This window comes from Pan paniscus, chromosome 9 (assembly GCF_029289425.2).
Source record: "Pan paniscus chromosome 9, NHGRI_mPanPan1-v2.0_pri, whole genome shotgun sequence".
Taxonomy (NCBI): Eukaryota; Metazoa; Chordata; class Mammalia; order Primates; family Hominidae; genus Pan; species Pan paniscus.
In genome coordinates, this window is record NC_073258.2 from 83,903,757 (window position 1) to 83,919,867 (window position 16,111).

A 16,111-nucleotide genomic window follows, 5' to 3' on the forward strand; every position below is an offset into this window, starting at 1 on the left:
CCTGAGCCAGCTAGACCACGAACCCACCAGAAGGAACAAACTCCGGACACGGCGCCTTTAAGAACTGTATCACTCACCGCAAGCGTCCGTGGTTTCATTCTTGAAGTCAGTAAGACCAAGAACCCACCAGTTCCAGACACAATATGAGAATGATATAAAATTGCAAGTATCTGGCTGTTTTTGACTTATAAGAATGCCAATTCCATGTGGTTCAAACTAATGTTAATAATGGCACACGTCAAAACCATGACACGTGTGAATTTAGAAAAGAAATTTCTGCAAACACGTTCTTTTAGTGAAGGTGCTAAAATAGCAAAATTAAGAGCCTCCTACCAACTGCAGATAAGCTGACATAGGACAATAACAAAATTATAGCAGATGATTTTCAAAGCCCAATACTTTATAAATACCAAATAATAGTGGCAGAAAGGGTTACAGTTTGCCTATGTTCAATTAACTAAAGAACACTATGCCAGAGAGCCCAAGGTCAAAGGTTTGACCCCTTTGTCATCCTGTTAACTCTATCATGTTTCATGACCTACTGTACTCTTAGTCCAGGACATTCATCTCTGAAATGCACGCCCAAGGCAGAGGGTGAGAGGTAAGGATTGGAGTGGAAATGAATTTCAAGAAAAGGTACAAATCTATGACTTCTGCAGTGGAGATGGGAGCATCTAGAAGGCAGACTCTTGTGCCTGCCCTATGGTACATGTTCAATAAATGGTGAATAAATGGATGGGTGAAGGAATGAATGTCCTGCTAGTGATGAGTAGTCTCATTACTAATTGTGTAGAAAATCTCTAGTAATATCATGTAATGTGTTTTAGCTGGAAGGGACCTTGAAGCTATCTAATCTAGTGTCCACATTTTGGTAGTTGGGAAAAATAAAGTTTAAAATGAAGTGACTAACCTAAAGTCACACTGACTGGGACTAGAATTTATGGCTTTTCAATGTCAGAACTGGGACTAGAATTTGTGGTTCCTAGTTCTCAGTATAATACTCCTTCCAATATATATGATAGGATAAAGGATCTTTCTCACCAATAGAAATAATTAGCATGTAATTTTCACATCCTGAAATAGCAGAGTAGTCTCGTTTAGTGTTTATAATCGGAGGAGGCCTTAAAGATTATCTAATCTAGCCCCTTGTTTTATAAAGTAGAAAACCATAGTGCAAAATGTTAAATGACTTGTCCAAAGTTAGCCAGTTAGAAAATCAACATTTAACTCAGGTCTCCAGATCCCCCAGATCCAGGGCACATTTTGCACCGTGCTGAAAGACATTAGTACACTTAAAGTTTGTTTGCTTTTTACATATTTTGATGGCATATGATTCTCCAAATGTGGGCAACAGGAAATGTTTATTTATATACAAGTACATGGGAAAGCAATTTCCATTTAGTTTTTTTAAAAAATTGTTACAAATAAAAAGTTTTTAATACATTCATCCTTTGCACACAAAATACATTCTTTTTCTTTTACTCTCAATATGAATTATTTCTTAATAATAGAAAACATAGGCTACAATGAATGGACAGTCATATGGTTTGGTGATCTGACAAACTTTTTTCAAGAAGCAAAGTCCAATTTTAAAAGACAGACAATATATAAAATAACTTACATATTTAAAATGCTACTTCATTGAATCCTAAAAGATTGAATGAGTACTCTTATCCAGCATGATTTGTAGTTGTCCTTTAAACAATGCAGAGGACAAGAAATCCTCTATGTGATGGCAACTCAATTTCTACAAGACTGAAACAGTCTTCATGAAATTGATTGATTATCACATCTAAATGACAGGCTTATAGAAGAATTCTTATGGATGTATTGGGGAGTTAGTCTTTATTCAGGGGTCTCCTAATTGATCAATTAAACTAAGATCGTAAGTTGCACTCTCCAAACAGGATTGCAAGAGGTTCTACTTAAATAAACATAAATGATTTGATTTGATTTGTCAGACTAATTGTTTTTAAGAGAGATGTGAAAACATACACACATACAAAAAACTTTTACATAAATGTTCACAGCAGCATTATTATAATCAAAAGGTGGAAAAAACCCAAATGTCCATCAAATGATAAATGGACAAATAAAGTGTGGCATATACATGCAATGGAATATTATTTAAACATGAAAACAATGTACTGATTTATGCTACAACATGGATGAGCTTTGAAAACATTATGCTTACTTAGGGAAGCCAGACACAAAAGGCCACATATTGTTTGACTATATGAAATGTCCAGGATAGACAAATTCATAGAGACAGAAAGTAGATTAGTGGTTGCCGGATGCTGGGGGAAGGAGGAGGAGGAGTGATTGCAAATGGTATGGGGTTTCTTTTGGAGTGATGAAAGTGTTCTGAAGTTAGGGAGTGGTGATGTTGCACAACTTAGTGAATATGATTAAAAACATTGAAGTTTACACCTTAATAGGGTAAACCGTATGGTGCATGAATGATATCTTAATTTTAAAAAGAGATGCAACTTCATTTAAGAATATTTTGTTCAAGTTTGTATTCCCTCCCCACTTCCCTTTTTTAATGTTGATTGAATTTTTCATACAATCACCTTTCTACAGAAGGTTTTCAGCTAATTGGACTCGGGTCATCAGTGGGTTATATTTCTAACAGGCTTTTTGTTAAGCAAAAAGATCAATATATGAACACATAAAATATGATGTAGTATACTGTTAATATTTGCATATTAACATTTAAAATCAAGTACTATTCTTATATTGAAGTTGGTTAGATTTTATATACCGCTGTATACAAATAATACTGATATCCTGTGCTTAAAACCAATAGCCAAATATCAAGAATCGAGTTCATAAAACTCAGTGATTAACCTGTTTATTAGTTAAAACTATGTATGTATTAATATTAAAGATCCATGTTTCAACGGAGTGATAGGAAAGGTGGGGGAGATCAAGGATTCTCTAAGTCTTCATAAAGCAGCTTCTCTAAATATTTTAACTAGCTGCTGAGATCTCCAGAATTATATATTTTGCATTTTATTTCATCTCTATACTAAAAGTCATGCATTAAAAGTGTGTACAAGATATATGGGGCACACTTTTCCCTTCAGATTATCAAAAACCTCTTTTTACTCCTGTATTATCTGAAATTTTGAGCAGAGTTTGTTTTTTCTTTTTTTTTTTTTTTTTGCTGAAAACAGAAATTTTGCTCACGAGTTAGTTCAAATACATTTATGTAGCTCCCTTATATACTATCAAAGGAGCTCCAACCATCTGGTATGTCTGGAAGACACTTCAGTGAGTAGAAATTAGAAGCCAGCATTTGAAATTTTCTACCACAGGGACATGAAAGCCTAAACCGGCCTTAAAGGGATAAGAGGATTTTACATTTTAAAAAAATAAATCAATTAACATTCATTGTCAAATAACCTACAAGAAAGTTCCACTAGCATTCTGCAATTGTATAGAATAAGAGAATATTTGTTGCTAATGATTACATTCCAGAAAGCAATATGTTTAGCAGCTGTTTTTCAAAAGACTTGTCAAGTTTTACTATTGTTATTTAATCCAGGCATAAATGTGTAACCTTAAACAAAAACTGTGCATTATTCAACCAGCTAGTGACAAATTATCTTAACAAAGTAGATTATCTTTTGCTTTTCTGTACATGAATTTTTTCTTTATTAGGCATTTTGTATTCCAATTTTTGTTTTAGAATTTAGTGCACACGTAGAAAGGGGAAGAAACGCTTTTGGATGTTGGTAATTATGTACATCAAATAATGTCATATATGAAATTAAAAGCAGATCACAAAACTGAGATTCATGACTCCATTTTTACCAAGGGGAGGAAACAAGAGCCATACAGCCAGAATAATTCTTCAGAAGCACACTTTGTTATCAATTATGTAACTAAAGAATCAAAGTATGTATATATAACTGAAGAGTTAATCAACAGTAAGACCGTGATCTACATCTGATACCAATAAGAAGCTAAGAGTAATAAATACCTATCCTGACATTCACTAAGTAAATAATGATTATCATTTTAATAATCATTATTTTTTCTGACTGTTATTTTTTTAAATAGGCAAAAGAGCAATAATAAATGGCAAATGTGGCTCCTTAAAAAGAAGATAGGGATCAATCCAGTTTTCTTCCCATGAAGAATAGGAACAAGAAGAAAGAGGTTTAAATTGCTCTGTGAGGTATTTCAGTTCTAAGATTAAGCTTCCTGATAATGAGTTTACAACCCTGGAATTGCCTATTGGGAGAGAGAGAGAGACCACCTTGCCTGAAGTTTGTAAAGAAATGGAGGGTGACAGTAGTAATGCCCAAAGGCAAAAGGATGGATCAGACAAATGAATTCCTTTTAAGGCACCCTTTCAGAAATGGAGTTCTTTTCTTTGAAGCCAGGAAAGTTTCTTTGTTTTGTCTCTTAAGGATCTACACTTGGCATCAGACCATTCAAAGTCTGCTCTTAATTAAGGTGAAAAAGAACTAATATTTGAGTGCTGTTTACCAAGCACTGTACTTTCAACTTATCTCATGTAATTTTCACAATAATCCTGACAGGTCTATCTCATAGATGAGAAGATTGATGCTCAAATATTGTGCTTCGTCTAAAGTCTCAGCTAATTTGTGGCATACTAGAACTCCTCACACCTAAACTAGTGTTTCCCCTTCTATATAACTCCCCACATCACTCTCTGAAGTGTCAAAGTCAGCAACCACCACCGATTCCGTCAGGAACTAGAACACAGCATCTCCAAAAATTCTGCTTTAAATCAATGGAAAAGTAAAATTTTGGCTCATACCTCAAGAAGTCAAAGAAGTGGTGACTAGCCTTTGTGCTCTGACCTCTTGTCCAAAGGAGTCCAAGAAAGTCTCAATCAAACTCAAATAGATTTGTCACCATACAGATTTAAGACCAATGACTTAAAAAAACAAAACAAAAACAAACAAAAAAAAAGACCAATGAAGAGCCGTCTATCAGCCTTGCAAGGGTGAAAGTTATTTTGCAGGTGGAATAATTTGGGCCATAGGCTTCAATAGCAAAAATTGCTTACAGTTACCTCTAATTTTCAAGTCAAAAATACTTGTTTTTATTGCTTTCCACATAAAGCAATTTGACCTCAGTTCTTTTAAACTCATGTATTCTCAAGAGAATCAAACCAACTAAGGAAATGTCATTGATACTTTTCTAAAATAGATCTTGTGGACTGCTTTATGTCAGTGACCCACCAGCCCATCTCTCTTGGGAGTTGGTCTGTTTGTGAGAACTTTAACAGAAGATTCTGCTCTGTTAAAAAGGCCTATCCTAAAATCTTGAAGGAGACACCCATTATTTATTAAACAGAGCAAGGCCTATGTTTGGCAAGTGATAAATGAATATACTTCATGTAACTTCTACTAAAACAATACCTTTTGATTCAACAGGACATCAATGAATGGACCGACAAAGCAAGTCCAGCATAGGGCATAATGGAGGGCCAGTCTCTTGGCCTAACAACGTGCAACCAACCTCTTCCCTGAAAGATGAAGGTGGGATGCACTTGTGGCAGAAGAATGAGGCCCCATTAAAAAAATCATTAGCTATGAATTAACAGATATTTAATTGAACATGTTATGAGAGGCAAAGTACTACATACAACATGGAATTTAGGTTAATAGGTCACCTGCTCCAATCGCCAACCAATTGGATCCTCTCCACATCTTTGCCTCTTGACAGAGGCTATTACCTGAGGCAGACTGTCCCATAGTGAACCAACTTCTTGAGAATGGTCGCCCTGACATGGAACCCAAATCTGTGTCCCTACGGCCTCATTCAGTAGGCCTCATTCCACCCCTCTGAACCACAGAGCATCTTGTTCTAATGCACTAATTGTATTCCCCTCTTTTTCCTAACCTGTCTCCCCAAATCCTTCAAGTATTCTTTAAATGTCTTGCATTTAAAATTCCTTCATCAGACTGGTAATGCCTCAATTTGTTTTTAATTTCAAAGTATGGCTCCTGGAAATGATAATAACATTCCAACATCAAGGGACTGAGGAGAGGAGATGAAATGCCATCTCCCTTACTCTAATGTTGCTATATTAATATGTGTTTTGAAGGGATGATAATTTCTTAATTCAGTATGAAAAAATTACCAGTGTGAAGAATGTAAAGGAAGGCATCTTTCCTTCCAAACACAAATAGGCTCATGCCACAGAAATGAAATCCAAAAAGAAAGTAAAGAAAACATATCCCTCCCTTATCCCAAAATTAGTGTTTAACCATGCTGCTTAAATGGAACACATTTTGTCTGAAGGATGAGAAGCAAATGTTGTTTCACAGCTTTTAATTCTTTAGCAAAGTCTCAAAAGTATCATAGTATAAACATGTCAGGACCATGGTTGAGAAAAGTAACCAGTTGCAGTTAAAACAACAACAACAAAAAATTTTGGAAAAAAGGAATGGCAAACTCTAGAAGATCTCTCCCAGAGGCTAATAGAGCAATGATCCCTAAGTACTCATTACTATGAAATACAGAGTTCTACAAGATTAAGAAATTAAAAAGACATTAGATTTTTGCCCTAAATGACAGGTAATAAATCTAAACTTAGGAACATTTCCTCACAGTTCAAAAAGTTCTGCTCACCTTGATTAACTTGTTTTCTGAATACCTTTAGTTGCTGGCTTGGTGGAGAAGGCCATTGGTTTGATATGCCAAAAAAAAAAAAAAAAAAAGAAACATTTTTTTCTGATTGTGCTATTTCATTCATGTGGCTTGGCTTAAAAGAAGATGTTTCACTTTAGTAGGAAGACCAATTCAAACATAATTTACAACTGATATTTATTCAGTATGAGTCATGAACTGAAACTTGGTGTGGGATCTGGTGGAATTATGGGCTAGCTTAAAGGGTAATGTGGTAAATCATTGGTCTAATTCTGTGGGAATCACCAGTGTCCTCCCAAGGCATATATTCATGAATGAAAGAAGATAAGAACCCAGTCCTTTGCTAAATCTGGCATCTCTGGCCAAATCTAAATGGCTTAAATAATCCTCATCCAAATATCTTATTTTGGCCAATCGTTTCTACCTTCCTTATAAACTCTAAATCAGAACTTGACACGTTGTCAAATCAACCCATTTAACTTTCATTTTTAGTTTTCTTGCCACTTTACTCAGGGAGAGATAAAAACGTGAAATGATTAAAAGACTGAGAAAAAGAAAGGCCAGGAAGAGCCCATGGCCTAATCTAAGTAATCCACCAAAAAGATAATTGGCCCTGTAAATTCAAAAAATATTAATATAATTCAACAGATTTAATAAAAGCACACAAAGGGAGAAAAAGCCTTCTATGGGCAAAGAAGCACAAAATCCTTTGAGGATGTAGTCTATACAAAGCCATAAGAAAATATCATTATCAGCAAACTATTATTTCATAGATTTTCCCAAGCCTGATTCCATGACATGAGTATCATGCATTTTCATTGGAAACTGAAAAAAGTTTTGCCATATATTTAATAACTTTATTGAATGAAGAAAAAGATCACACCAAAAATGGAGGAATACATCAACCCTGGTGGTCTTAGTAGACCGAGACAAATTAAACTATATGATAAAGCAATTTCTCTTTTTTCATCCACCACTAAATGAGAGTTCATTTTTATCTAAAGAAGGCTCATCTTAGCAAATATTGCCATGACAATAAGACTGTTAGGCAAACCAATAAATTTAGGTCCTGGCCTGGGTTAAGATGACTGTATTTAGTGTCCTTTCTCAAGTTCTACTTGAAGGAATTTCTGTTTAATCAAAAAAAGCTCCCCCGACCACCACCACCCCACCTTGGCACTTAAATGTTTATTTGACTAATATTTATTGCACCTACAATATTGTCAGGGATTGTTTTCAAACTTCAGATATATTAGTAGACAAGTATCCATAAGGCCTAATCTGGAATTCATACAACTAAGAAAAAAAGAAACAAAGTCCCACATTCTCATGTGTTCCTGCTGATGGGCTGTGGATGGGTAAGTTATGGAAAGGCTGGGAGGAGCAACAAGGAAGATAGAGGCCAAGACCAGAGCTTTTTAATCCCCTTCTGAGTCTGGCCAAGGGTATATAGAGAAGGCTAAACCCTAGGGAATAATACAAGTGTGACCCTAAAAGGTATTATTTTGCAACTAAATCAGTCCAGTCTAACACAGCCATTTCCTCTAAGTTCACAAAGCAACTTTATTTTCAACACACTTGCAACTGTGAGACAAAGTTGGGTCATCATGTGCTGGGGACACTGGATTTTTGCCCTAAATGACAGGTAATAAATCTAAACTTAGGAACATTTCCTTACAGTTAAAAAAAAATTCTTCTGCCCTCCTTGATTAACTTGTTTTCTGAATACATTTAGTTGCTGGCTTAGTGGAGAGGATGGGGAGGGAAAGGCAACAATTATTATAAATTATTTTGGTTTTTATTAAAATGACTTTTCTTTCCTGCAGAGACAGATTCTAAAAGAAAAACAAGTCAAACTTCTGGGATGCCTTTCTCTTTCCCACAGGATCAGGAAAAACACAGTGAGGCCAACCAAAAGTATCAGCCCCTTAAAAAATATGCATAATCTCATGTGCAAGACACTGGTCAATCTAGAACCTGCTAGAGAAATGCCAGAAATGCTTTATCCACATCATGTCTCTACATGACTCATTTCTTTACAATTAAATAGCTTTCAAACATCAACATATCAGAACTGAGATTGTCACCATCTACAGCAACAGTGGAATTACACATCATATCCGTATTCCATTACTCATCCCTCAGTTATGCTAAGCAGCAAGCTACAGAAACATCTGACAGCATCAACAGCATACAGGTTTAATTATTTTCCCAATTTGCATTTATATCAGTGAACAAATTGGAAGCTATCAAAGTATGGCACTGAAGAAAAAGAAACACATATTCAGCAGCACATCTCCCATTTTGAGTCCTGTTTTTAAATTGGCTAAGTAAAGGCATATACACCTCCATTTGAATTGGAGATTTGCAGTAACACATGCATATAAGGATGGGAGGGAAGGAGGGAGGGAGGGAGGGAAGAAGAAAAGGAGAGACCAGAAAAATAGAGAGGAAAAGAGAAAGAAAAAAGAAAGAACGTATGGTTAAGCGTCTGAAGGTAACATTATTACAAGAAGGAGGGGATAAATGACAGTTCAATCTGCTTCCAGGAGCAGAATTTTTCTAAGGTTATCATCGAAGATATAAAAATGGGTCGTGAGACTTTTCATCTGTTGCTATTCTCACTTATCATACTAAAAAATCTACAAAATCCTAAGCCTTGGTCTGTCCAAGATGGAGAGTACCAGGAAGTAAAAGATGTGACCTACTATCAAGGACTGTGCTCTGCTAGGAGCCCTGCACTACAGTCCATTAATCCACAGTATTTTGGTCATATCTGGTCTGTTTCCTCATACTACTCAAAATGTGTTAGAGCTAAGTTTTTATATTAGAATGTCATCAACCATTTGTTTATTTTTTTCATTTTGCAAACGTTTTCATTTACATAAAGGGCTGGAGAGACAAGAGAAGAAAGTGGTAGAGATTCAGAGGGGAACATAAAAGGAAAAGTATTCTCTTTTCCCAAAAATCCACCTTTAAAAAGGTAGTAATGAGACTGTGAGAAAGAGTGCTGATTCATGGACTTCCCCCATTTTTTTATTTCTATATAACACATTTAAGGACATTAATGTACTAAAACGTTTGGTCTGTGAAATAGCGGAATCATTAGCACCAAAAGGAGTTATGGAGCTTGTATATATTATTAAAACAATGATTGTTACTGTTGGTCATGGGTAAAGGTTTCATTTCATTTTTACATCCCAAAGTTCTTGAAAGTGCCTGTGGACAAGAGAAATAACACTTTTCAAAATCTCCATGGGGTCGTCAATACGCACCACAGAGACTGTACTTGGCCTTCCCAGTTTTGGTTTATCTGGTAGGCAAGAAAACCAGGGCCCCCAGATGATTACCACCGAAGCCCTAAAGAACAGCTCCCACATGCACCCACTGATGTGCAGGAGGGATTCCTACAGTACATTTCCCCCTGGACCCTGTTTAGGAATGCGCTTTTACTTGCTTTTTAAAAAAACAAAAGCAACATGCTCTGCAGATCATGGAGTGCCTAGTGCAATTTTCTCCTTGCTCCAACTCCAGACTGGAAAAGGGTGAAACCATTATATGTTCTGCTAATGCTGGCCTGTGGTCGAGGCCCTTGGCCTGCCATGCTTTGTAAGCTCAGGAGCCCACAGGAGTCAGAAGGTCAGAGAGCGGGAGCCACAGTCATCGCCAGATCTCCCCAGCATCTCATGGCCCATCAGGGCAGTTGCTGATTCCTTTTCTTCTCGTGCCTCAGCCTTTAGTTGAAATTACAACAAGTCAAATAGCTGATGCTTTTCCCTTCTCCAGGTAAGGGTGAGGATACATTGTTCACAAGTGTGTTCTGTCTGGCTTCACTGATGAGTCGGCATGCTAAGTCAAGGAAGAGTTTCTCCACATTATCAGATTCCTTGGCTGAGGTCTCCAGATAATACATGTCCTGAGCTTCTGAGAATTCTTCAGCTCGCTGCTGGGAAACCTCTCTCCTTTCAGCCAGGTCAATCTTGTTGCCTATAACAGTAGTAAAATCAAATAAAGAATCAGCATTTGACTTTTTGCAGGCTGAGAAGCATCAAAATTCAACTCCAGATCTGAAGTCAAGCCAGACAGATGGGCGAGTAAAACAAAACAAATGTGACTGTGATTACTGAAATGTTTACTTTAAAATATGAGTGCCAGCTGGGCACAGTGGCTCACACCTGTAATCCCAGCACTTTAGGAGGCCAAGGCGGGTGGATCACCAGGTCAGGAGTTCGAGACTAGCCTGGCCAATATGGTGAAACCCCGTCTCTACTAAAAATACAAAAATTAGCCGGGTGTGGTGGCACGCGCCTGTAGTCCCAGCTACTTGGGAGGCTGAGGCAGAAGAATCGCTTGAACCCCAGAGGCAGAGGTTGCAGTGAGTCGAGATCATGCCACTGCACTCTAGCTTGGGTGACAGAGTGAGATTCTGTCTCAAAAATAAATAAATAAATAAAAAATGAGTGCCATTCATAATGGCAAGAACTGGAGACAACCCAAATGTCCATCGGTAGGGCACTGACTGAATAAAGTATGGCACATCCACCCAATGGAGTATTTGCTGCTATAAAAATCAATTAGGAGTATTTCTATATACTGCCATGTAATGGAAACACTGGGATATACTGTTAACCAAAAAAAAAGCGAAGCAGAAAAAAAAAGCATATACAATATGCAACTGTCTATCCAAGAAAAGGGGAAGGATATGAATACATATATTATACACACATTTTATTTATTTTTTTAATAGAAGAATAGACCAAAATCTTAATTTAAAAGAAAATGGTTACCTATGAAAGGAACAGGGTTGAGGTGAAAGGAATAGAAACCAGACCTCTCTGAATATACTTTGTTTTGTAGATTTTACTTTAGGAACTTAAAAATGCTTTATATAATTATACAATTAATTTCAAAATTAAAAAGCAATCCCTAAAAACTGAGAGCAAAATTAAACAAATGAACATGTTCATCATGTGTGGAATAACCACACAGACCGTAACCCTTTTTTTCTTTTAACTGAGACAAGGTCTGGCTCTATTGCCCAGGCTGGAGGGCAGTGGCGCGATCCTGACTTGCTGCAACTCCACCTCCTGGGCTCAAGCCATCTTCTCCCACCTCAGCCTCCCAAGTAGCTGGGACTACAGGCAGGCACTACCATGCCCAGCGAATTTTTTTTTTTAATTTTTTGCAGAGACAGAGTTTCGCCACGTCCAGGCTGGTCTTGAACTTGTGAGCTTAAGCGATCCACCTGCCTCGGCCTCCAGAAGTGCTGGGATTACACGCAACTGAGCCACCGAGCCGGGCCAACAGAGTAACTATTTCAAGGTGCTTAAGATACAGTAATTTAACAGTGCAACCCCAGTGGTATATAGCCTAAGGACAAAAAGAATTGAAGGAAACAATCTTGAACTGTTTCAGTAATCATCTTTTTGGTGGTACTGTTGGTATTATTATTCTGAGGTTGCTATCTGTGTATTATGGGATAAAGCAAATGAGTAATTATGCTGGTACCATTGGGAACTGGGACTTTTGGCATAGGAAAAAGGAAATATAAATATAAAATTAATGTGGTTAAGTAAAATTTCTGCAGTCCTGAATTATAAATAGAAGTATCAGTATGAATAATTCATGATGTATTTTATCTTTAAAAAGTTTTCCACCTACCTCAAATTCTCCAGGAAACCTGACAAAGGTGTGTCAATTGTATTATCTGGCAACACCGCTTATGGTAAAAATGACCCCTGATTGATAAATGACTTCTGGCCTGGGAATTCTATCTAAGAATTATAAATACCTAATGGAAAGCCATAACTTTGAGCTTCCCTGAATGTGGTGACTTCATTTGAAGAGACCCTGGAAGTTATGATTGTGGAGTTGTTATAATAGATTTAGTCTCCTATGGGGTATTGAGGCTGCTAGGCCAAGGCAGATCCTCCATTTTTTTGACATGAGCCTTGTTCCCTCATACTAGAATCGTCTGGCGGTTGCGGACTGGGTAGGAGGTCCTGGAAAATTACGTGGACTGCTACTGGGATTACTTCCACTGAAGAGGGTTGCCGGATGCTGATCTGCTGTCAAGCTGTATTTCCTGTCCTGTGTCCTTCTAAGTGAACACGATGCCACGCGTGGTCTACGGTAGTCTTGTGAGTCGGAACGCTAGCAGAACCTAATAGGAAAACTCTCTTGAGGATACTACAGAATCCACCATACACATGCACACATACACACAAGCTCTGTCCACTGAAAGGCCTAAAAACAATGGCCCATCAGGAGGGCTCCTAACACCTAGGTTGTGGCCTCTAAATACGACTTCCCATTGAAAAGAAAGCACTTCTTTAAGAAATGGCTAATTCCAGGTCTGGGGCAGGAAATGCACAAGTTGTGGCTGGAACACTTGTCATACCAGAAAGCAAAAAAATTATCCAACATTCCTGGGGTCATGTCAAAAGGACTCAGGAGCCCATTTGAAGAAGCTCCCACTGGCAAAGTCGGAACAATGGGAGCATCAATAATAATAATTGCAAGGGACTGAAATACATCAAATTTACTTATTTAGTTAGTTTTTGAGACAGAGTCTTGCTCTGTTGCCCAGGCTGGAGTGCAGTGGTGCAATCTCGGCTCACTGTATCCTGTGTCTCCCAGGTTCAAGAGATTCTCCTGCCTTGGCCTCCCGCTGGGATTACAGGCATGCTTGGCTAATTTTTTGTATATTTTAGTAGAGATGGGGTTTCACCATGTTGCCCAGGCTGGTCTCAAACTCCCGACCTCAAGTGATCCACCCGCCTCAGCCTCCCAAAGTGTTGGGATTACAGGCATGAGCCACCATGCCCAGCCCATCAAATGTATTTAAATCTATAAATTTATAATAATATTACAAATATAAACAGATGTCAATAGTTAACTTTTAGAAGATACTGGAGAACCAGCTTATTACCTTGAAAAGTGGTGAACAAAAAAGAATCAAGCATTCTTCCTGCCTGTTCTATGAGAACTACCCCTCAGAGTATGATATATGTAGTGTTTTGTCTAAAAAGAAAACCAAAAAAATCCTGACTCTCATCAGGCCTCTAGACTTATCTATAAATCTGCAAGAAATATAGGTGATGGAGGTGATATCAAATGATACCTTAGGGGCGATAAAACAAAATTTAGACTTGTAAAGCCTATAGGTCAAACAAATGCATTAGCAAAAAATTCTAAGAGAGAAAAAAAATGAGAGTGGAAACTTCATAAAAAAGGATGAAAAGACGTAGCTGTCAATTACAACATATGGACCTTACTTGGCTTTTTTTTTTTTTTTTTTTTTTTGACAAGAGTCTGGCTCTGTCACCCAGGCTGAATGCAGTGGTGTGATCATAGCTCCCTGCAGCCTTCAACTTCTGGGCTCAGGTGATCCTCCTACTTCAGCTTCCTGAGTAGGTGGGACCACAGGTAGATGCCATCATGCCTGGCTAATCTCGCTACATTGCCCAGGCTGGTCAGAACTGCTGGGCTCAAGCAATCCTCCTGCCTCAGCTTCCCAGAACACTGAGATTACAGGTGTGAGCCACCATGCCCGGCTTCTGGAACTTATTTGGATCTTAATTTGAACAAACAAACGAAAAAAAATCATGAGTCGATCAGGGAAATTTGAACACTGTCTAAGTTTTTAAGGATACTAAGGAATTGTTAACATATTTTAGGTGTAAAAATGCCACTGAGGTTAGGTTTTCTTTTTAAAAATCTATTAGAGATATACACAGATATTGAAACATGAATTAATACAACCTCTGAGATTTGCTTCAAAATAATCTCAGGGAGAAGGTGGACAGCATTGCTAGGGAAGAGAAAATAAGATTGGTCATGAGTTGGTAACTGTGAAAGCTGGGAGATGTGTAGAAGGGGATTCACTATACTGTTTCTCTACTCTTGTTTATGTCTGAAATTTTCCATAGTAAAATTGTTTTTTAAGCCAATTCCTCTTTCATATTGAACTGTCTCCCCTCAAATCTTCATTTACCTTCCTTAGATAAAATCCCAAGTAGTAATGCTTTGACTCAAGTTCCCAAAGGCTTTCTGTAAAACAGAAGGTACAAATGCAGACCTCTCAAATGCTTTATGGCAAAGGTTCAACATTGTCCAAAAGGGTTTTACAGGGAGCACTAGCTCATAGAAACACAGATGCTTCATCCAGCAGCCTGAAGGAAAAGTCCAGCAATTTGTTACAACGTAACATATTACCGCTGGACAACTACAGGGCTTGGAGTTGATCTTACATGCTATGTGACCTTGGGAAAAGAACTTCACCTCTTTGAGCCGTGGTTTCCTGATCTGTAAATCAGGGATCATGACACATAAAGTTCCTCGTATCATTCCTGGCACATATATACCAATTATAACACTATTCTAAAGTGTTTACTGAGCTTATTATTAACCATAATTTGTAACTTAACAATGCTTCTAAGGATCTCTACTCAAATTTCCCTAATTCAGGTATTGCTAGACTATATAGGAACGTTCCTTTCTAGGAAGAAAATATGTTAATGATCAAATGGTTACTAACACTTTTCCACTACAAACAGAGAAGTTTTTAATGACCTGGTCCATTTCAATGCATATATCAGTCATGATAGAAAATCAAGGGTTGTTTTGTGCTTTCCCCCCATACTAAATAGAGGTTTTATTCTCCTACAAGATGAAACAAACTACAATGTTGCCCTTAGCAGATTCTTTCTGAAACATAGAATTTCTCAAATCAGCCTAAATGTTAGGAAGGGAAAAAAAATTACCAAAATCCACCTTTTAGGCAATAAACAATTGCTTCAATAATGAATTCCTTATCAACTTAAAAGATACATTTTTCTTCTAGAACAGCCATTTCTTTCATCTTGTAATTAGACTTTTTAAATTTTTAGCAGCTCACATAACTTTCATGGCCATCCAACTTCTTCCCTAGCGCCTACATTGACAGAAAATGTTTTCTACTTTATTTTTCTAAACCGTCACCATGGGATAGGACCTATTTCATTTTCTCTTCAATTGCAGAAGAACTGAAGGTTGACTGCATGAATTATTAGCTAAAGACTATATTCTTGGAAGGCACCAATGTATAAGCTTTATGTGATTATAAATCCTCTAATGCCCACAAATCAATTTCCCTCCTCGTTAGCCCTTACTTACCCACTAACACAGTGATGACCTTGTTGCTGGCATATTGTTCTATCTCCCGCAGCCACTCAGGAAGGCAACGGAAGGATTCCTCACAGGTAATGTCATAGGTGAGGATCAAGGCATTGGCGCTTCGGTAGTAACTCTGGGTAATGGACCGAAATCTCTCTTGACCTGCTGTGTCCCAGATCTGTAGCTATAAAGGCATAAGATAAGAATCAGATGGAGAAGGATCAGGTTGGAGAAAAAAAGAAAAAAAAAGCTTTGCCTTGCTTTGGTTTGAAAATGGGAACACCTTTACCCAAACAATTTCATGGTTATTTTCTGCCCT

The 16,111-nt window shown here is 37.5% G+C and overlaps 1 protein-coding gene across 7 annotated transcripts in view; it reads right to left on the minus strand.

Annotated features, from left to right (window-relative positions):
• Nucleotides 1–1,342: 1,342 nt before the first annotated feature.
• The window catches only part of RAB30 (RAB30, member RAS oncogene family), a 98,493-nt gene continuing 83,724 nt past the window's right edge, over nt 1,343–16,111 (minus strand). For all 7 annotated transcript variants that reach the window (XM_003821987.7, XM_034933458.3, XM_055093775.2 and 4 more), the window contains 2 exons: nt 15,793–15,976; nt 1,343–10,623 (listed from right to left, as the gene is read on the minus strand). In XM_003821987.7, coding sequence (XP_003822035.1) covers nt 10,373–10,623; nt 15,793–15,976 — 435 coding nt within the window. In that variant the 3' untranslated portion in view covers nt 1,343–10,372. The remainder of the gene's footprint in view (nt 10,624–15,792; nt 15,977–16,111) is intronic.